This window comes from Photinus pyralis, unplaced genomic scaffold (assembly GCF_008802855.1).
Source record: "Photinus pyralis isolate 1611_PpyrPB1 unplaced genomic scaffold, Ppyr1.3 Ppyr1.4_LG2, whole genome shotgun sequence".
Taxonomy (NCBI): Eukaryota; Metazoa; Arthropoda; class Insecta; order Coleoptera; family Lampyridae; genus Photinus; species Photinus pyralis.
The window spans coordinates 18,010,972-18,034,148 of record NW_022170403.1 but is presented as its reverse complement, the minus strand read 5'-3'; the positions used below and the strand labels follow the sequence as shown (position 1 = coordinate 18,034,148).

At 35.6% G+C, this 23,177-nt stretch overlaps 1 protein-coding gene across 2 annotated transcripts; it reads left to right on the top strand.

Moving 5' to 3' along the window:
* Positions 1-3,466: 3,466 nt before the first annotated feature.
* LOC116164794 (calexcitin-1) lies at positions 3,467-22,675 on the top strand. Of its 2 annotated transcripts, none has more exons than XM_031479012.1 (6): positions 3,467-3,567; positions 15,774-15,851; positions 17,354-17,406; positions 17,955-18,074; positions 18,164-18,376; positions 22,092-22,675. In XM_031479012.1, the coding sequence occupies exons 2-6, from the start codon at positions 15,800-15,802 to the stop codon at positions 22,200-22,202; spliced, it is 549 nt and encodes a 182-aa protein (XP_031334872.1). In that variant the 5' UTR covers positions 3,467-3,567; positions 15,774-15,799; the 3' UTR covers positions 22,203-22,675. The 2 variants fall into 2 exon arrangements, with proteins under 2 accessions (XP_031334872.1, XP_031334873.1); XM_031479013.1 differs by lacking the exon at positions 3,467-3,567 and adding an exon at positions 14,966-15,009.
* Positions 22,676-23,177: the final 502 nt, after the last annotated feature.

The following is a 23,177-nucleotide window of genomic DNA, read 5'->3' as shown; positions in this document are numbered from 1 at the left end:
TGAATTTACCATACCCCTTAAACACCCTGTAGAATATCTGTCTGCGTGACCGGCCAACTTATACTCCGGTCTTTTTTTAATGGTAGTTTACTGAACTATTTTGGCATTTATATGCGCTAACCAAGCGAACTTTTCAATGACATTTCAATGTCATTACATATTTTAATCTACGATGGTGTCATTATGACAGATTTAGCATGGCCAATTGGATACCATTACGGCTTTCATAAAAGCACTAGTGTTCTTATGAATTCATAAAAGCACGCAAATGATAATTACTACTATTTTCTATAGCAAACGTAAAAATTGTCAAACTCGGTTACTATGACATTCACTAGTAAATGGGCTCTTGATAATTTTGAATCTTAATTTACGAAAACGTTTAGATACCTAACTCAAAAATGTGAATAAAATCTATTTGGACCGTCGTGTGTCGTAGATTAAATTTTGAATGATACGCGTTCTATATGAACGTTATTAATGAAACTTGTGTAACTAAAATCACTCGGTGATTTTGGACTTTCGGTCCGTCCATCTGTGTACATAATAATTCGCCAATGGTTTCGAATTTTCCAATTCTGTTTTCAATAATAGGTAGCCAATGGTCAAAGGACTAACTGATGTCTATATTGGTTTGAAACAGTTTATTTGTACTTTGCACGGCAGACGTGAAAAAGATCAAGATTGTCGTGGACAGCTGTTTACAATACTTTTTTTTCTATTTCGGTGTTACAATGAGAATTTTGTGCAACTGTTTTCGGCAAAAACAGTGTTTCAATGAGTTCCATTGTAACATTGTTTTTGGTAACTTTTCATCTCTAAGTTGGCAGTTCGCCAAGACGTCAACGTCAAATCATCAGATGTGAAATCAAATTACGTAAAATTTATGTGTTTTTCTTGATTTTTGGTACACGAAGAACTTATACATTCCAAATCAGCAGTTTACACATCCATTATAAATAAATTTATCTACGAATAAAAAATTACACATTCACGGAATTTAAAGCTTCCAAATGTCAGTGTTGTGTTTATCTACGCTGCCAACTTAAAATTTGTCAACGTAAATGGTGTTGCCAACTTAAGACATATTAATTCTAAAGTTTCCTGTAGTTTTTCATAATTACCTTTTAATTAAATTAAAGCCCCGAAATAGAAAAAATAGTATGAAAAACACGTGTTACAATGCTTTAATGTAATACTCCTATCTTGTGGACACTCGTGGCTCCGCTTCGCTACGCCACTCGTGCCACAAGATAGTCGCATTACAATAGGTCGCATTGTAACACTTGTCTTTCAATATACTATTGCGCGTTCGGTCATTTCTGACTATTTACCATGGGTGTTTCCATGACAGTACGTAGAATTTACCAGTTGCTATGATTACGACGACGCTAAAATTACTTACCGATCTAAAAACAGAACAGCAAAAATACTTACCGACGCCTTTTTGAAAACAATCGGTTCAAAATCAACAGTCTTACATTACATTTAATCTATATTGTTACATTAAACGTACATTTTGTGCTGTTGTTTCCTATAGAAAGAACCTTTCTTCATTTAAACCTGAAGCAATAGAGATCAATGTGTTTGAAGATGTGCTTTCGTTTTTCTTAACACAAACACATTCCAATTACAATTTTGTTCAGAATCTTCGACATACCATTCGGCCACCGCCGAATACCTCGTTCATAAGCGCATTGGGTTATAAATCCGGAGGTCGGGTGTTCGAACCTGGGTTGAGGTGAATTTTTCATCTGTGGCGGAGACGGAAATTACCTTAGACCAGTTCCGAGCATTCTACCGGCTACTCCGAATTAGGTTTTCCTGCAGTTTTCCTAATTGGTAAGGTAAATACCGGAGTAGTATAGACCATCTTAAGACCTTCTGCAGAGGCACCTCTAAATAGCATTATGCGGGTCACTCTGTAATTGGGCGCATGCCTGTCGAGGGCCCAAAAATCAAGAGAGGGATAATAAAATAAAATAAAATAATTTTATGAAATTAAATTTCATTTTTGACAAATAAACTGGTTACCTAGTGATGTACCTACACCATACCACTTCGATCATTTCGATTTATTCTACTCGTTAATTTCTTCTTAGTGCGTATTTATATTGGTTGCATAATTTTAATTTCGATCGCGCAAAAAATGTTATAAGCACTGCGAACGTTAAGGGTTACCGTTCTCAGACAATAATTGGAGTCGTCGCTTCGCTCCTCCTGCAAACAATTGTCTTCGAACGGTAAAAATCCCTTACCGTTCTCCATACTTAATATACCGAGTGATTCATTAGAAGTGAGGACAACTTGAATTTCCCGCAAATCAAAAAAATTATGAAGTTGGTACTAACTGATGATCATTTTATTTAATTGCAGTGGTGTATCATCATGCATTCAGTAAATCGTTTACTTATTTATAATCTACAAATACTGCTTCTGTTTTACCACAAATTATAAACTAACACTAGACACAGTCACATTTCTTATACATTTTAGTGCATCCACTCAAATTGTTTAAAATGGAAAAAGTAATAAACCTATACTATAGAGCATCTACATAGAATAAGTAATTGTTATTTATTCAATGTTATCTAGAAGGTATAGTGGTTATGTTATTACCCATGTTGTAAGTGAATTCAAAGATTCAAGTTACTTCAAAATTAGTGCGACATTAAAATTCGGTCTAAAATCTCGTTTTATAAATTTAATATGATGTAAAAAATTGTGGATCGGTAATGCAAGAAGCGTGTATACTTTCTACGTGTGCAAGTACCACAATAGGTTTTAAAATCCCTAAGAATATACGTGTATTGTTTTCCGTCTTCGCCAATATGTCAATGTGATTGGTGTTTGTAATCAAACTGACGTTAAGAAAATGTGAGCTCGGCCTGTATTGCATTCATGCCATTTTTAAGTTACGTTTCTTCCTGAATTTAGAATTTGTGTGGCTGCGTATATCCTATAATAAAAATGAAATCCATTCCTTTAATATCCTTATAAATTTAGGTGCTTCTACTTACAAAACTGGGTAATAAGTTTTCTTTTTTTATTCGGCTATATTTATCAAAACAGCTTACAGCGTGTAATTGAGAAATAAAGCAAAGTGTTAACTTCAAAATGGGCGGTTTGATGCTGCGGTTTAATTAAAATTGGTGGTTAATATATTTTGGGCATTATAATAAACTGTCTATTTACGCGTTAGAAAGATGCTTTGAGAGTTATGTGCCATATGCACGATTCTTACCCGAGGTGTGTTAATAATAAAATAACACACACTGTTAACGTTGTAACCCAAAATTTTCTTTGGTAGCACAGGAAGATAATACAAGTATGAGTGAAACATGATCAAATTTCGTTTCACTCGATTTACCAATTTGTGTGGATCTAAGAGACTAGGTATTTTAAAATTTTATTCTTTTTGGTACATTCCTTTTATTACAACCAGATTTCTTGCTTTTGTCAGAATTCACTTGTGATACCGTGTAGGTATATCTAGAGAGTTTATACGAAAATTAATGTTATCTGCCAAGTGTATGTGTCATTAGTTCATATAACAAGTTTCATTATGTAAGTAGGTGTAGTATAGTAATTAGTTTACAATTACAAGATATATCTCAAACAGAACTATATTTCGTTTCTTTTTTTAAAGTGCATATTATCGTAAATTCAAAGTTGACCCTGTGTAGAGGGTTGCTTTTTACTTTCCGACTACATACGGAGTATGTATAAAGGAAAGTATGGTATAATCGTGATAAATTTCCATATGCATATTATGTTGTCTGGACGTTTTGAAGCACACAGACCCCAAAAAAGTGATTTTTAGCTTGACGTCTGAGGGTGAGTGGGGGTGTGTGTATGTGGTTCGTTTTTTGTGAACACGATAACTAAAAAACCTCTGAACCGATTTAGACGAAATTTGGGGTGCATATAGGGTGGTATGGGGAATCGAAAATGTCCTCTTTTGCTTTTGATCCGTAACCATCTTCATGGTTGTTGAGGGTGTCAAAAGTTTAAAAGAGTCATAACGGTTTGAAATGTGTTTAATTTTTTTCGAATACACTGGCCAAGATGGCTTAAAAAAAAGTTGATTACAATTTTTTTGTGAGTTTCTTTGTTTTTGAGAAGTTTTCAATTGAAAATTTAAACATTTATTTTATTTTTCTAAATTTGCATTTTTCTCTCTTCACAGATACTTACTCTGATGATCAGAGTGAAAAATGCTAATTACAAAAAGGATGTGTCTTGAATGAGATCTACAAAAAAGACTTTTACACTTTTTGCGTCGGGTTCAAAATAAAGGCGGTAGAGGGCATTTTCTAAATGCTATGACCAAAGATAATTGCAATGACTATTAAAAGTAGCCGGAAAGTTAAGTCAGGAGTTTACCTGACAACTAGTTTATTTTGTATAGGTGTTCACTACTCCTTATTCGAAAGTAATTTTAGAATTGTAAATTCGAGCTCATCATCTATTGGGCATCTTTAAGTTTAATGAAACGTTAATTATACATTAATAAACATAATTTATGATTTATTAGACACATTCGTCATTAAACGCCACTCTAGAATAGTTATAGGTACTAGAAAATATCCTCAAAATGTTTAGGAACTTGCAATACCTAACTTAATACCACCGATTTGCATGAAAATTTGAGTTTAGAGTCTACTTACTCTATACTTCAAGTATGAATGTGTGCCGTTGGTTGCTTACTTAGGAGAGAAAACTGCTACTGTTTGCAAATAATTGTAAAATTGTCGATTCAAGTTTGTATTTAAAATATCCAAGTTAAATAGGCATCAAATGACATTCTGAGAGAAAAATTATGATGAATTGCAAACTTTCAGGCCCTAAAAACCATAGTAGTCAGGAAAGCATTTTTGAAAAAGGCTCTCCAAATCATGCCTAACGGCGTTTTGTGCTACAAACTGGCAATAGGCGGTTCTAGACTACTTCAACTCCGCTGAAAACGATGCGCTCTGTTTCCAGATCCCTTTTTAACATTTAAGTCGTTAAATCCAAGATCCAAGTTTATCGGTTATTTCGAGCCCCCAAGGCACGCCGCTGAACGTTTTGGGTACTTTACGGGTTGATTAACATCTAGTACACACGACGAAACCGTTTAGCTATAGACACACTTGCGTATTCATATTAGGGGTCTAAATGCCAAAATGCCGCTTAAAAACGTCAAAAATGCAAACATTATTCATTTTTTGTAATTTTTTTTTCTTTCTGGCCTGTTGTCGGCGCTCAATATTTATTTCTATGGTAAAGTTAACATTTAAGTATGGGGACCTCTCGCAGCGCCATATGCCTGGGGTCTATCTACCAACATGGCGCCTGGAAAGTCCAAAAACAGTGAAAAAGTCCTTCTTTTTGCCCTATTTTTACTACACTGGCCCTCATTCCCCATTTCGGTGGCCCGGAGCAGAGTTGGACTGGGTCAAGCATAGAGTGACCCAGTGACCCAGTTAGTTTACTGACCCAGTGACCCGGTGACCCAGTGACCCGGTGACCCAGCTTGAACCGGTGACCCAGCTTGACCCAGTGCTCCATCTCGACACAGCTTTACCCGGTGACCCATCTTGACCCGGTGGTCCAGTTTAAATCGTTGACCCCTAAGTTGATCCAGTTGAATCCGGTGACCCAGTAATTAAATTATTGTTAGGTATCCGGAATAACTTAAGGTTAATTTTTTTCAAATTTATAGCATTAGGTTTGTATTGGTATTTAAATTTTGCCATCCAAAACAATTTCAAGAAACTTTTATTAAAAAAAAAAAACTTCCTCAATAATATTCGCCAATAAGCACGTAGCCCAATTTCATTCAAGAGAACTAATACCTAAAAAAATCAAGCGCATTTGTTTGTAGTTTGTAGTCAAGTAGTCATAGAAAGTATTTAGAGAATAGATTTATTTGGATTAAGCTAACTAGTAGAAGAAAATTAAATGTGAATGAACACCAGTAAGTAGGTTACAAATTGGGTCGATGGGTCAAACCGGATCACTGGGTCAAACTGGGTCAATGGGTCAAACTGGGTCACTGGGTCTAACCGAAGAGAATATGACGTGACCCAGCGACCCAGTGACCCAGTTTAATTCAGTGACCCTGGTGACCCAGTTGACCCAGTGACCCAGTCCAACTCTGGCCCGGAGCAATAATATGCGAATTGCGACTACCGCATGGTTTAATAGTTGACTAAATAATCTGAATTATCTACATTGTCACCTTTTAAATAAATTTCGAAATGCCTTAAGGATATTTTTTGCAAAAAATTGACGTAAAATGTAAGGGTTGATTTAGCCCCGCTACTCCCTAGTGAAGTCTCTAACTCTGTGTTTGAGTATTACTGGACAAGTCTTGCACAAGTTTTGAGCGTGCCTCAGATACCTACCCAAAAATGTCGTGACAATTTAATTATTGAATGTTGAGAATGGATGATCTCTTGAACATGCGTACAGACGCAAAGCAATTAACAAAATCCAAACAAATCGATTGTAAGTAACATATAAGTAGTATAACACTGTAAATCCGTGGTAGTACATTATGCATCCTGTGTATGCATAACAATTCTCCAAGATACAGTAAACACTTTTTCACCATTTATAGAATCTTCGTATGTAGCCGATGACAGTTAAAAGATATTATTTTCCTGGATTCAACCAGAAAGAATGTTATACTTTTCAAACGATATTATGCTTTCGGTATGTCCTTTGCCCTAGCCTATATACAAAAGCTGTCTGAATATTTCAACAATGACCGTTATTGCATACCTACTCTACAATGAATTCTCGTTGCTTTAGGGATAGGAATTGTTATATCTGTATGCGAAGTTATGTTATAATTGCTGTAAATGTAAAAAAAAGTGAAAATTTTAATCAACTGTTCCATTCTACAATCTACAGATTATTTGTACAACGATAGTTACATGAAAATTAATTAACACAGCGGAGCTACCCAATTCGTTTCATTGAACTTTTTCCCTTTGTCGGTTAGCAATGATATTGAATACAGAGATAAACATGTCAAAGTTATACCATCAAGTTGTTAACTTAATCATAACCCATAACTGTAATTACTGACATCTAATGGACCCCTTGTTATAAACTTCCACACGAAGGCCGAGAAAGGTGTAACACATAATAAAGTCAATTTGCAGGTAGTGAAAGGTGATAGAAATTTTAGTCCTGAAGCAATACAGGCAAATGTAATGATTTGTTTCTATTACCCTATCGTATTTATCTCATATTGGTAACGTTGATTCTACTTCTATATTGATTATTCCTATTCGTATATTGTATTTTATTTTCTGTTCACATTCATTCATTTCATTACACTTAGTAGGAAGTTTTTCTTCATACTCTGTACCAATGGGCTATGTCGGCTTCGAGTTCTTGCAAAGTTTCGCCTGATTTTTGCGACCGATGCTATATTTGGGCGTAATAGGTACATCTGCTGCAAATGTTTAACTCCACACCGAAATTCTAACCGTGATACAATTTGCCCAAAATCCTTTTGTTGGTGTTCTGGAATCGTACGCAATAATCCAACGCATCTTCATGTAGCGCAACTATCAGGAAAGCTGCCTTTTCTTCAACAGTCCACTTATTTGTACCGGCCGGCGGCGGCCTTGAACTGTCCCAAGTAGATGAACCACGGTGATTTCCATCGAATGTCGGTGGCTTGACTTGAACTTTCGTGAGTACTAGTATTTTCACACGTTTCGGACGCTTTTTTGTGGGACAATCATGGCACAGCAAGTGGATCTTTTATCAAAATTCTCTCCGTATATAGTTCATCGTGTTTAGATTTCATTTCAATTTCTACCGTATGAATTTTATCTTTGGCAATCTGTATGTCATTTTGGACACCCTGTATCTCATCTTGAATCATACCTCTAATTTCTTGCCGGTCTGTGTCTCTGTTAGCTTCTATAGTTCTAAGGATTGTGCTATATTAGCTTCCATTGATTGTTGACCATCAGCTTCGAATCCGGCTTTTATTTCTTGCATCAATTGCATCAGGTTCTATTTTTCTGGTCACTACTGGCATAAACTTTCACTAATTGTTCACTTAAAAATAATTATGAGTATGCGGAAAATACTAGATTTTACTTTAGCACTTATGAATTATTTCTCGACCGTGACGATTTTAGGCTTTACGCATAAAGTACCAGGGGCGAATCTGGGAATTACTCTTCATTTGTGAAACCTAGGTTTTTGCATAATGTGGTAAACAAAATTTTTGCTTAATATAGTTGAATCAAGTTCAATCTCATCAAATAATTTTTACTGTTGGTAACCGAATTGAGCAGTAGCTAGCCTGACATAACATAAACAAAAATATTTGTTTTATGGCGAATGGTTCGGTACAAGGGAAATAAATTACATCTTACGCCATTAATAAGCTTCATTATGCTTTCATTACTTAAGTAACTACGGATTACTGCAACAAGGCGATGCCATGGATCCTGTAGAATTTTACGGTGTCAGCGGGTGTATCCTTTTTTAGGTAAAATAGGTGGAATTTCGAGGGAAAAATATACTGTCACAGATTACCAATCTGTGCTATTGTCTATCTCGGCGAAGTGCTGTACGACTTCTCTGTTTTCAGGACACAAAATCATATGTACTGCCACACTAATCTCTATACAAATCAAATTTTCGTAAATCTCTATATATAAAAATGAACCCCTGTTTCTTCTGGTCACGCAATAACTTTAGAACGACTTGAGCGATTCCATTCATCTTTTTTTTAGTTTTCTAATACTGTGTAGAAGGTTCTTACGGCAAGAAAACTTAACGACTATTTAAACATCGCGCGTTTGACGGTGCGACGGGAATTGTTTTAACACCTACATCGTTCGGCAATGGATCGGCAAAATATATCCGTCAAAAAATTAATTTTTTATTATACCTGAATCACAATCTCCGTTTTAAACACTCAAATGCGTGCGAAAAAAGGCCTTTAAAACACACGTGCTTTAAAGTTGCTAAGTAACGACACTTCAAGTATGACTTTTGAAACTGTCATCTGGATGAAATAAAAAATCCTCTTAGGTCGCTTTCTGTAAATGCAGAACATTTCTTTGGCTTTTGTACCTATCCTTCGGTTGAAGCTTTCACAAACGCGCGTAATGTAGGGTATGCTTCCAAATCTGTTCCACTTTTTAATCGCAGTATTGCTTTGAACTTTTGAATGAATGCACCAAAATATAGAAGATTTAAATACCTTTGACATTTCCTTCATATATGCCAGCATTATCGATGCATTTAAGACTGTATTCGTAAGTAACTTCCTATTCATCCATGGAAACAACTTTTCATATTTTTTATAATAGGCTTTACTGGATTGGATTTTACACCTACCAACGTTTGTTTAGATTTTACAACAACCGATTTAATGGACGGTGTATTATCTTTTTCAACGGAAATCGTTTAATTCACAAAGACGATGATTTTTATAAGCAAACGTCTAGTGACATTTCCATGGCAATCGTGAAATTACGAACACCCAGCCCACTTAATTAGACATGTATTCGAGTATAACGTCAATATGATTTCATTGTATTTCCTATTTTTACATTATACTGCAGGTATAATAAAAAATACTATAAGATACACGTGTATAATTGGTCTTTAAAGCACCTGCAACGTTAAAGGCACTCCGCTTTGCGTCGTGCCCTTAAACTCGTTGCGCGTGCTTTAAAGACTTGATTATACACTTGTATCTTAATATACTATATTCATATCATAATGTGCTGTCAATTCGATCGGATAGTTTATCCAGATTTCAGTGAGTTTTTTGAGAAGTTTCGAAGTTATTTCACCGCAATCACGCCTTTTATATTAAAGGTATGTGTTGACAGCCTAAACATGTGGTGTAGGTACATAGTTATATAGAAACACTAAGGGAGTCAAATGTTAATTTCTATTTTCAGTTGAATTTTAGTTTTTTTAAGATGCTACTTATTAGATGTACCAACATATGGTACCAACTTAGGTCGCAGAATTCGTAATCCTACAAGTCAAACATATACCGCGTGGTGCTCGGTAAGTAGGAACATAGGGATTTGACATGGGAAATTAGTTTTATGCACTATCCTACCCTCCTGTACATTTTACAGAAAAAACTGTAGAGTTTAAAGTTGTTCAGAATTAAAAGGTGCATACAAAACTGTTTTTACATGTTTTATTAAGCTTTTGGTATACCCGCAAATTTTAAAATAACCATGACTTTTGTTGTTTTATGAATTGCTACTAATAACAGAAACGTTGAAATTTATGTTTAAATTTGCGGGTATACCAAAAGCTTAATAAAACATGTAACAACAGTTTTTCTGTAAAATGTACAGGAGGGCAGGATATTGCATAAAACTAATTTCCCATGTTAAATCCCCATGTTCATACTTACCGTGCATCACCCGGTATACGAGTAAGTCAAACTGACGACTGACGAGCAAAGCGAAGCGCGAAACAAAGTTAACGGAATCGATATGAACAACGCAGAAAAGTCCCCTTTAGTCGTTATCGAGCTGCATTTAATTATAACGTAGCAATCGATTACAGTTTACATTAAATCGTTGCTATTAGACCAAAGAACTTTGTGTGTCCACATTGCAAGGCTACTGAAGCCCCAGGATTATGTTGCGCCAGTGGCCAAGTGAAATTGATGCCATAGATACGGCCACCAGAGCCACTACATTCCTTGGTTTCCGGAAATGGACCATTTTTTTATTTTTTTTTATTCATATCCTGAAATACAATAATTGCTTTCAAATTACGGCATTTGGCGCAAAAAAAAGGTACGTTGCTCGCTCTGAATCACCAAAAGCAACTATAGAAGTGAGTGCGTTTATTTTTTATTATTTTGGGGAGAGATGGGGAGATTTTAGGGAAAGTGTGTCAAAATCTCTTTTCCGGCTAAACAGTTGAACCGATTTAAACCAAATTTGCTACACATATTCTTAGACATAAAAGGGCAGAATCGCGCATGGACAGGTGGGGCGGGTGGTACCTGTGCTAGCCACAGCAAATTTTTTGTTATTATTTATTTCAGTCCGAATTGAATAGGTATTCATAGCTAAGAAAGAGGACAATGTCCGTCGGGTCAGCTAGTCTTAAATAGTTATTCAATGCAAGTCGGCAATAACTACGAATTGAGTTTTCAGTAATACAACTGAATCACGCAAACTTTATCAAAATCGCAGGATGACACTGCTTTGTAGAAGTGCCCGCCAATACTGGTATAATTTACTGCCTCATTATTTTGGAGTACGAATATTTACAAGATATACCTACACTCCCCTCTTACACAAAAGAATAATTATTAATCTCCGAGTTATTGATCTTCATTTAAACTGGAATCTTCGTACCCATGAATATAAAAAGAAATTCGTCTTAAATATTTCCCATCAATTATACGGTTGAAGAGTAGGTACTTTAATCAAACCTTCAGAGAAAGCTGCTGGATTATTAGCTTCGAGATGCGTGGGTCAAAAATGGAAGTAAGAAAAGAAGGAAAGCGTTTCAAAGGACTTATTATACGTATACGAGATTGACGGTACGGAATCGTTTTATTTTCATAGCTTTCATAAAAAAATGAAAATAACATCCATAGTTTAATATTGTCGAGTGTTATTACATCAATCACTTTAAAGGTGAAAGATTTCCCTTGTATAAATCCTTTGTATTTCATAAGAGAACTGTGTAGTGTGTAAAGGGGAACGGTTTATAACACTTATAACGGAATTATATTATACCGGCTACTTTTTAGTAAATGTCACTTTGATGTTGCACTGTTGTTAGATTTGCGGAAAGTAGGTATTTCTGTTTTGTGTGAGTAGCATAAGCATACCAACATGTCTGCGCATATACAGGCTCATTGAAATTCGAGGGCTACGGCTTCCGTGATCCCCATGGAGGCCCTTCAATCGTTCAATTGTTATTTTTTTGTTATTTGCGACATTTTCGATTAACTACATGCGAAATAAGATCACTCGCAAGTAGGCGGGGGACACTGTAACCCGAAGGCCCAATCTTCAAATGAGTATAACTTTTGTTTGAAAAGTTATTTTAAAAAGGGCATACCCGAAAACCTATTCAAAGACGTCGTGTAACTCTTATGGTTGGCGAGAAAAAATTAAAGAAGACTTCCAAATTTCACCACTTCTTTGAGGGTGCCTCCCAAACGAAACACTTTTGACTCTCGGTTTATTTGGAAAAAGTGCTTGTCCTGATCCCCTCGCACAAAATTGTAAATCAGCAGAACAAATTACCGGACCGGACCGGGTTCGATTCCCGATCACTGTAGAATTTTTTTATTTTACATAATTATTTAGAATTTCTGTATTTCGGCAGGCTAATATCACAGCGAGTATCACCGATTACCTGTGCTAATATTAACCTTGACGTAAGCTGTCACACAGGCCCGTAGAGGCTGGCATTTCTAGTTCTTATTATAATTACGATTACGTTCCGCCAATAAGTGCATGAAGATACGTCACCTACTTGCGGGTTTTCGCCTTTTTCATGAAAGCTCAAAGCACATTATGGCTGCAAAAATGAATGTGAAATTTTTAGGAAAGATTTCTTGTCTCGTAACTTATTATCTTTAATTTGTGTGCTTAATAATTCCATCCGTTGCTTATGTCTCTTTTTGTATGAATGACAGTAGGTTGAATTTTTCTGTTAAACTGATGCGACAAACTTTCCTACTGAAAAAACTATAATTTGATGTGATTCTGTACTTTTACGTTACTTCAGTCTTCAGTTTTTGTGGCATTACACCGCCACAAAATGCGAATAAAATTTTCAATTTGTTCGGACAATGACTAAATGGCCGGCGAGCCATCTGAAAGTACAATGGCTTCGTTCTCAGTTGGCGGAAAGGTCAGTAAAGGGAGAATAAAATCTGCAATAGAATAGACCTCCTTAATTTGACTTCGGAACATAGACTAGTACTTGTACCTAACGGAATCAAATTGATGAATCTTATGACCTCTACTTTCTGGTTTCTAGGAATATACGGAAAGCAGCTTTACATATTAGAGTTGGAAATTTTTTACTAATACATAAATACTGAATCTCAAGATACTAATCATTGTGTAAGAAATATCTTAGCAATGATCAAGTAATGCATCGATACCCCTAAGATATTTGAAGTGTTGGTATACCTATATAATATCTGTGAAATATATTTCTCCCAAAATGGTAGAACGGAAGGTAATGAGAAAATGAGAAAACCCATGACTCATGAGTTAGCCCGAATGGCCTCAAAACAGGTGTTTTATGGTTCTGAGTCGGCTCTTCCACTTAAAGCTGCAACTGTAAACAACTTAATAACTCAAGAAACCCTAACTCAGCACAGGGCTATGTGGAACATGGTATTAGATTATCGCTACGCGACAAACGCGTTCTAAGAACCTGCGAGTTTCTTGCAGAGGGCTATCGAGAAAAAAACCTGCGGTTACTCAAGGGAATACTTTCTGGGCACTGCAAACTAAACAAACACATGGGTTTAGGAGAATTACCATCTTGTATAGAATGTTACACGGATGATGAGACGGTCCACCACATACGTGAATTTCTCGCTCTAGTCCAACTGAGACAATCCATGTTGGGGGTATCCTCGCCGGACGCGGCTATACGATTAGAGCCACCTTCCCTTCCAGCATAATTAGGTTCATTTCACGTGTGGGATGGCTTGAGTGACGTTGAGGAGTTGAACAACTCTAGTCCGGGAAGTAGTACAAAGGCCCCGAATTTAAGGCCTAGGTACGCGTTGACCCTGTCCATCCTCCTATCGTAATCCAGAATCCAAAATCCGGTCTTCATTTCCAAAAATCAAGTATTTTTATATTGCTACATTTTAAAATATCTAAAGTATTCAAATGCGCTGAAGTGTCAATGAAAATGCGGCCTTTATCCTGAGATCAGGATTATGAAATCAAACTGGTTCAATCAAAGTGATACGATTAGTAGGGGAGCTAGCACGAAATCCACTGAACGAGAATGATCAAAATTTTAACCGATGGGGTTCCATTTTGCCCTATCAGAGTATGCTAAAATCGATCGTCTGCCGCCTCAGGTCATATGACTTAAGGCGCTGCTGGTACTTCTTGCGGTACCAATTCTGAAAGGTTGTTTTTCGAGAAAATAAGTTATAGGTATACCAAATGAAAAGGTTGATAATAGCTCTTAAAAAAATATTTAAAAAAATCGCGCACATTGGATAACTCCGTAAAAAAACAATTCTTAGTCGGTTTTTCACGAACTTTCTACGGATATAACTAGGTTACCGTTGGATGAATGAAGCTGATTTTTTTTACAGACTAATTATAGGTACAGCCAATGACTATGAGAGTGTTTCTTTTTTAAATTTTTTCTCTAATTATAAGATATCTTATAATGTTAAGATAATAAGTTATCAAATGCGCGCGATTTTTTTAAATATTTTTTTAAGAGCTATTATCAACGTTTTCATTTGGTGTATAACTTAATTTCTCGAAAAACAACCTTTCAGAATTGGTACCGCAAGAAGTACCCGCAGCGCCTTATTAAGTCATATGATCTGAGGCGGCAGACGATCGATTTTAGCATACTCTTATGGGGCAAAATGGAACTCCATCGGTTAAAATTTTGATCATTCTCGTTCAGTGGATTTCGTGCTAGCTCCCCTACTAGATGTTTCTTGAAATTTTGCATATGGACATAATTTCGTATTCTAAACAGTTTGCCGTGTTATTGACCATAACCTGAACATTTTTTTCGGCCATCTTTGATTTTAAAATGTAAAAATGTACTTGAAATTCTTTTGAGACCAAGCAGGCCGGGATCCTAAAACATCAAGCCCAGATTTAAAAATTGTATATCAGAATTGTCAAAAATTAAAAAAAAATACCTTTGAATTTCAGGTTGTCACGACCTTGTGAGTTCAGAAGGGCGCATTCCGCCTCATTTGCAATAGATAACAACGCAAATAAAGAAGAGGAGTAGTGGGGGCACATGCAGGTAAATCGTATACTAAAATCGTAACTCAATAACAATCAATAATTCAATTGACGATAACTACACAAAACAAAATTTTGACTCGACCAGGAACTGTCCGTACAAATCAGTGTATGAAAGCATAAAGGTTAATTCCTGAAAATTACTTTACGATGAACAAATAACTAAATTTGTATGACAGCAATATAATCTAATTAATTCAAAATTTAAATAATGACTGAAGTAAGGTGAATAAAAATTATAGATATCCGACTATCTCGGTAACTTCGCAAACTAATTTACAAAGCAACGGTACTAATATCTTCGTATAACACAGCTAATCTGAAGTATACAATGTAATCAAACTAACAAGAATGAATTCTCCAACTAACAAAAGGAATCGTTGACAAAATCGGGTCTCAGAAGGTATATTCTTCGGCAACGACACAAATAGCGTAAGTGTAAGTAAAATCAGATATATCGGAGCGATTAACAAAGCTAATATTCTCAAAATTTGTATATGGCTTGTATGTTTACGACATCCCCATAATGAAAGTGAAAAAAAACTCACCCTGTATATGCTCAATCCACGTGTATGTAGGAGTAAATCCCAATCACAGGATTAAATCTCGCATTCTCGTCTGAGTTAACTGCTCTTTCGGTAATAACAGTTGCATAGCTACTACTTTCTTAACTTAAGTAATTCCACAATCCACATACGCTACTGCATCAATACTTTGCGAATAAAACTTATGATACTGATACTAACAATACATCATCTGTTTCAGATTCCTTTAGTCAAATAACGTGTCAAATGGCTGATTTTCGCAAGAAGAAGCTCCTCTACGTTTTCAACATCTTCTTTGGTAAGTTACTTCAGGGTTTCTGTTTCATAGAAATTTTTTAACTTATTGGTTTTATAAGAAAATGTATCTACACGGGTTGTTGTTCAATAGGAGGGAATTCAGGGAAGTTTCATAATTGCCTATTAGAAATGTATGAACATGTTCAGAAAAATCATTCTTAATGGCTCAACAGCATCGTTATCTGAGGATAAGATTTTACCTAGGCAGATTTTCAGATTTTTTGACATAGAAAACCTAAAAATTAGTTTGAATTGTTCATCGATTTCATTTGCATTCACTGCACCTTTGCGTCTTTCAGGGACATAATTTCATAAACATACAATATTTAGTAGTTTTGAAATAGTTAGGTAGTAACAGTTTTTCTATACATATACTTACATCCTTCTTCGGTGTACCTATTAAATCTTTTTACAGGTATGTTAGATGACCTAAATCTTTCATGTTTGCAAACAATAAGAAGTCACACGATGATAAAGTAAGAGAAAAGTGACGATGTTTCTAAAAATGTTGACTTTCAGAAACCTTTCTAGCAACCCTGGTATATAATTTGGATAAAGCGGGCAATTTTTGTCGTACTTTTGTTTTATTCTTTGCTCTACTGGAACGTTTCGTTTTTGAATGCAACATCTGGTCTTCCTTAAAGAGAAGAATTGAATAATAATAACAATAATAATATTGTATTTTATTTATTGAATAATAATCTATGCATTCACCTAAATGCCGGAAAGGTCTGAATAATAAAAAAAGAAAACTATAAACGCAAAAAAAGAATGTAAATACTCACTGAAAATTAAGAACAAAATGTGGACACAATGTGAAGTTTTATGGTTCTTTTCAGTGATATCACAGACTCTTTAAATATGCCTAGTTCTGTTAAAATAATGATGACAGTTTTCACCATGTTACAACTTAAGATCTTTTAAGTAGGTATTTTTTCCGGTGCGTGAGTATCACTAGCCACGAAAGTATGAAGCTACCACACTAATTCCAAGTCTTTGTATTTCATAATTTACAGAAAAATATGTAATAGAAAGAATCTGACAAGATACGGCCATGTACTATTAGAAAAACCCAGGCTTCTAAGACGAACAGCCAGAAAAGCAAGGTTGAAAACTACAAAAAGTCTAAGACAATGAGGACATTACAAATTTTATATTCACAGAGCTGAGGTTCTGCTATGGCTAACAGCTGTGCTTGTAAGCCGCTGTCTAATACGCGATTTGGATAAGCTTTTAGAAAAAGTAGACCCCTAAATTACACTGAATTATGATACGATCCAACAAAATACTAGCGATATTGTTTCATCATCAATACCTATAAATAATGAACATGAGCACTTTAGATTACATATGATAAACCCCAAGTTTGGAAATTTTTCTTATTGGAAATACAATGACATGGTTGGAAAACTAATCTCGGGTTTTCATTTATCAATAAACCGTTTCGTATGCAATAATGACGAGGATGTTAAAAATATAATAATTCGGGATTTTTATTTTTAGACGTAAACCAAAGCGGGACCATTGATGGAAAGGATTTCGAATTAGCTATTGAGGTGAGTTTCATCAGATCAGTTCACTGACCCTTTTGATAAACATAATTGAGCACACCACTTTGTTCAAATGATTATTAACAAGTAGGTACTGTCACAATAAGTGTTGGCCGGGTATCTACCTATATTGAACTTTTGTTACATGAGCAACAATGTCTACCGATTAAATACCCATCGCATGGTGATGCAATGATTGAGATATAGAACGAACTGTCAAAAATATCAGATGGGGTAGTCAATTTTGCTATTCGATTTAGCAGTACCTACGGTCTTTATTACCTTATTATTAATTAACTCTTTCCAAATCTATTAAGTCATTTATTCTTATTGAACCGCTGCTGTGAACACAATGAAAGTTTTTAAGCAATCACTTCTGAATTCGATGATAAATTTAATCGAAAAAATTTACTTAAAAGTACTCAAAGCCCATCCGTCTTTGGTAAGCGGTTTATGCATGAACACTGAATCACCCAAATGGGTACGATAAAAATGAGGTTAAATCTATTCTGTCACCATTAAATCTCTTCACTTAAATTGTACTTCTCTTTCAGAAAGTGTGCGTTCTTAGAGGCTGGAAATCTGGAACACCAGAATACAGAAAAACACACGACAGTCTTATTCAAATATGGGATGGACTAAGAAAAAAGGCCGATTCAAATAATGATGGGCAGGTAAATTTTTTGTTTGTATTAACAACCACATTTTTAAAATGCGTGTACTAAGAGAGAGCGTAAATTTGCTAATTGCATTTTGCTTTTAGGTGAGCGTCGAAGAGTGGTACCAAATGTGGGACGATTTTGCTAAAACACCGGATAAGCCATTAGATTGGCAAACTCAATATCTGAAATTCATGTTCAACTTGGAAGACTCTAGCGGAGATGGAGCCATCGATGTAGAAGAGTTTACTGGCGTTTGTTCATGCTACGGTGTAGATGCCTCTGAATGTAGAATTGCTTTTCAAAAGATGTGTGCCGTATGTAAATTTATTGCGCATTTTCGTATGAATTTTGTTTTTAAATGAAACTGGCTCAAAGTAAACTAAAATATTACTTTGCAAAGTATGTAGAGGACTAGAGGTGGAGTAGTCATATCTCAATGTAATTACGCCCTCGATTACGCTTTAATATCACGCCAATAGCAACTGTGAATTTAATTGCCCCACAATTATTCATTCATAATGGAATAATATTTGGTTAATTTTTCTAGTTCTAATATGGAGCAGTCGAATCAACAGAAATACAATATTCAGCGCACGCTGAATTATTCTATCGCAACCACAAACGTGCATCATTATTTTTTAGGGAATAATATTTGTTATTTCTCCCTAATTTCTGACCTATTTTTACTTTTTCGCGGGCAAACAAAGATCGTTTGAATTTCCCGCAAAACGAAATATTTGTTGGTATTATATTTAATTAATTCCAGTGATGCGCCATCGTGTAGTCATTTTAATTGTTCCTTGATTTAATATTCAGTTACACAACAAACTATAAATTTTGAATTTGCTCAGTCACGTTATTCATGGGTTAAAGAATTGACAAATCCAGTTCGTTATTAAATGTTTCGTGAAGTTAATGAGAGGTGTGGAAAGGGTTTCGTAAGATTACTTTTTTGACGTAAAAAAAGGACTATATTTCGGCCCTAACTAAGCGATTGTCGTAAAGTTGTTATAAATAATGGAGCAGTATGTCCTAAGAGGTGCTTCGCTTTCTCCATCTTGTTAAAAAAATAGCCTGTCCACAATTCACCATTGTTAAAATGAATATGCCTATATGGTATTTTTGTGCAGTAATGGTATTGTGGAAAAAATCTAAGCTACAGTGCATTTTGTATTCATTCTAATCCAAGTTCCAACTAGTCCCTTCAAAATTATATGTAGATTTTGATTTGTCCACATTCGATAGTTTTGATTATTTTGGTAGACAGGCCGTCCTGTAGTTTTTGTCTTACTAATACAATTTTTGTTTTCAAAACAAACAATTTCTTTCTTATGGGTAACATATATTTCAAGAGGAACGTAGCATTGGGCTACTTTTCGATTAATCAGAGGTGAAAGAAAATTGCCACTCTGGCCAATTAATTCTGTGCTTTTTGCTCTAAAGTTTTACTCTAATTTGAAAAAAATCGGTCCACAGATAACCGATTCGATTCGATCATTGCGGGACTTATATTATATATCAGTTTTAGTCTGGCTAGTCAAGTGACTGTCTTCCTGGAGGAAATCTCCGAAATCGATAATTAATCAATATACACAAGCCAAAGACACATCCATTAGAGAAATAACCATATCGACAGCCTTCATCAATTACCCAGGCGTCTGCCAAAAAGCTCGTTCATTGTCGTTATGTTGACAGTGTCCTTGTTTGAAACTTTTAGTACATGCGCGACATCAATTTGTTATTCATCCTTATAGGTAACACTATTTTACACTTGACTATTTTTTCTGTGGTATACATATTTAATTTACTGCAGAGTTCCGAAGTATGAATCACGGGGCGTCCCAAGGGGTATCATTTTTGTTTATGTACAGGTGCAGAGAATTGAAATCTACGTATCTTATTTGTTCATTTTGTTCATCTTTATATAAGGATTTTGCATTTCTGGTTCGGCCAGCATAAAATGCATCTCTCGGCTTTAGTGGTGGGGTGGGCATCCGTATAACTAGATATTTTCTCTGTCAGTACACGTCGGAAATCACATTCCCACATTTCGACGATGCTGTAACCCAAGTCTTTCAATCTATACGATTTCGTTACTGTGGATCTATAACGTTACTCCATAATTTTTTATTACGAACACTAGGTAGTGTGGCGCTTTTGGTAAACGGACAGACATTCCCTTCCCCGATCAGCTCCTTAAGTTTAAGATACGTCTGCGCCAATATATCAACACCCAATCTGCAATATTCTACAAGCTCAAATCTGCTCATTCAGCGGGAATAAGATTATCCGGATCCAAAGCTTCTAGTGGTGGCATAGAACTAACCCAGTCTTGTTGCTCTGATCTGTTAAAACAGAAAACACATGCGGTAACGTTTTTAACGCCATTTGAAAGTTATTCAATCCATTCCCGCGGACTAAATGACAGTTACTTCGCGAACAATTCTGCACGGACCGCAAACAGAACATAGCTCATTGTTACCAGGTGGAGCGCCAGGTGTTAGCAGGAGGGAGCGTCACGTGATCGGTTACGGTGATGCACATCAACGATTTCAACACGAGCAAAGAAGAAGTATTTATTTCAATGCAGCTTGGGAACGCCTTGACCCAACGTCGCGGTGACGAAGGGTTCAGTGCGCCAGGCCTCAATATGTCTACTTCTGGAGGTTGGAGATCTTGAGCTCAAACGGTTAGTCTAAGCCGTTTGCTAGGGATAGAGGTGACTTGCGCCAGATCAAGTGAGTTTCCATACCAAACTGTCGACTCGGAGACGAATGGAGTTGTCGCAGCCTCTGTCTGACTCTCTGTAACACATTTCTATCCATGCTTTACGGAAATTCGTAATTTGTGTTTGATTCCTGTACAAAATCGACATAATCTTCACTTTTTCATAAAAATTATAAGCATTCAACTATAAACATACAGTCTGCTGTTTATGTAAAAGGTACACTTTCATTTGTTTTTTAATATCTTAAGCTTTTCGGGCAATATTTTAAGAAACCCCCAGTTTCGGCCTATGCTAAAAGCAAAAAACCATTTCGTCAATATAATTGAAGACATTACTGTTGCCTTTCCGTGGCCTTGGTTTTAATTTAGTTCAGAGAACCATCCCCCCTCCTTCTCCTGTTTTTAACCTGACAGTATTTAGTTCAGAGAAAACCCCCTTGTTTGCGTTTCAGTGACATTGAATTCACTTGGTGCATGCGCTAAAAGAGAAATTGTATTTTTATTTTATTAGCTATTTAGTAGGCCGAGAGATACAGTGTTTCTGACACCGAATTTTAGTAATTTCAACAGAACACAAGGCGTGTGTGCAGTGTGACCGTGGGTTGTGTTGCGCGCGCCGCGTGTCTCAATGTGCCCATTGCATATAGCACGCCGTGTTTTAAAAAGGACACCTTACTTCAAATTTGACGCATGAAACTGTCATCTCGGGCCAACACAAAAATGTTCGTAGGTTGCTTTCTGTAAATGCAAAAAATTTCTTTGGATTATATCTATCGTATGAAGGTTTTACAAACGCGCGTAATTTACGCAGTGCTGCCAAACTGTTTTATTTTTCAATTGCAGCATTGTTTGTAGTTTTAAATGAATGTACCAATTTAAATACTTTTAACAATTCCTCCATTTAAGACCTTGTTTTTATTCATGTATCGCCAACAACTCTTAATACTCTTTGTAATAGGCTTTACTGAATTTTGTAAGTACCAGCTTTTATTCTGTTTTTGCAACAAAAAACTGATAGGATGATCTATTATCTTTTTCGACCAAATTCATTTTGTTGCTAAAGACAGTGATTTTTCTAAACAAACTTCAAGTGACATGGCCTAGGACATGGCAACCGTCGAAATTCGAATACTAATGAACATGTACTAAGCACGATCAATTTGTTAAGTGCTCTTCGGTTCTTGTATTTAGGAAAACAACTTAATGCTTTCTTACAGGTGACAGTAACTAATACCAATCATTGTGTAGTTATTATACCGAGTAAAAGTCTAGCTCGCATTTAATAGATATTATTGTTTACAGGGAGAACCGCAGGTAACCTACGACCAGTTTAAGAAACTTTGGAACCAATTTTTCATTTCTGAGAACCCATCCGATCCCGGAAACTTTATTTTTGGAAAAACCAAATTTTAACGCAATCGTGAAGAACGGGAATAACGCAAAAGCAGAAGGGCAACTCATGTGTTTCTCCTAATAAAAGTGACTAATCTCATTTTTAATTTACGTGCCTACAATTACACACATACTTATGTAACAGCCAAAAATAGAAGGGGTAGTAAGCGGTGTCGGTTTTATTATCTATATTATTTAGTTTTGATTAGTTTGCACGTCAGTCACCGTTTCGGAAAATGTTTTAATTACCTACAACCCATTGATGTTGGATGAAATAAATGTGTTCAAATCGGTTTTCCACACTACATAATTATGCACTAGGGAATATTATTTGTTATTGTTATATATCTATTGCTATACTGCATGAAATTGTCAATTAACTACCTACTTATTATTAGTTAAATAATAATTGCTAGGTTGTACATACCTACGCTTTGTACCTGTATATATGAGGTGTAAAATTTATTCTATATATATACGAGTATATCACTGTTAAAGCAATTATGTATGCGACAATAGAAAATTGTAAAATTCTATGTGCCGTCAGTGTGCTTAATAGTTTATTTTTTAATATTTTGTACCCCAACTTTTATCGTTGTAAAGATGTAATATACGGTGTTACAAAGGAGTCAGTTTATTTCAGTTCATTCCTTCTTTGAGAAAAAAGTTCTACACGTACACATACATAGCTTTCGATTTGAAACTGTTTTTACTAAAGTTCACTAAAGAAATTAGCAAGCAAAAGAGAAAATTTGAGAACTTTGTACTATCATTCATTACGTTACCCACTAAAGCTAAGCTTAAGAACGAAGAATCATAGAGAACTACCAAATTTCAGAGGTTAGCTAGGATAGCTTCACATTTTACAAAATTTGACAATATTGCCAAATTTTTTAGAATGCAAGGGTATTTTTATAAAAGCTGGGACGATCGTCCGAAAATAGACGGCTCTGAGTGTTCGTAATTGTCTATGATAACGGCGATATAGCGATAAGA

Bases quoted from the DNA above. Each gene is read 5' to 3' on its own strand.
- LOC116164794 (XM_031479012.1), top strand. From the start codon at position 15,800: ATGGCTGATTTTCGCAAGAAGAAGCTCCTCTACGTTTTCAACATCTTC. The intron at 15,852-17,353 runs GTAAGTTACTTC...TTTTATTTTTAG, and splicing joins CGTTTTCAACATCTTCTTTG to ACGTAAACCAAAGCGGGACC. The intron at 18,377-22,091 runs GTATGTAAATTT...TATTGTTTACAG, and splicing joins CTTTTCAAAAGATGTGTGCC to GGAGAACCGCAGGTAACCTA.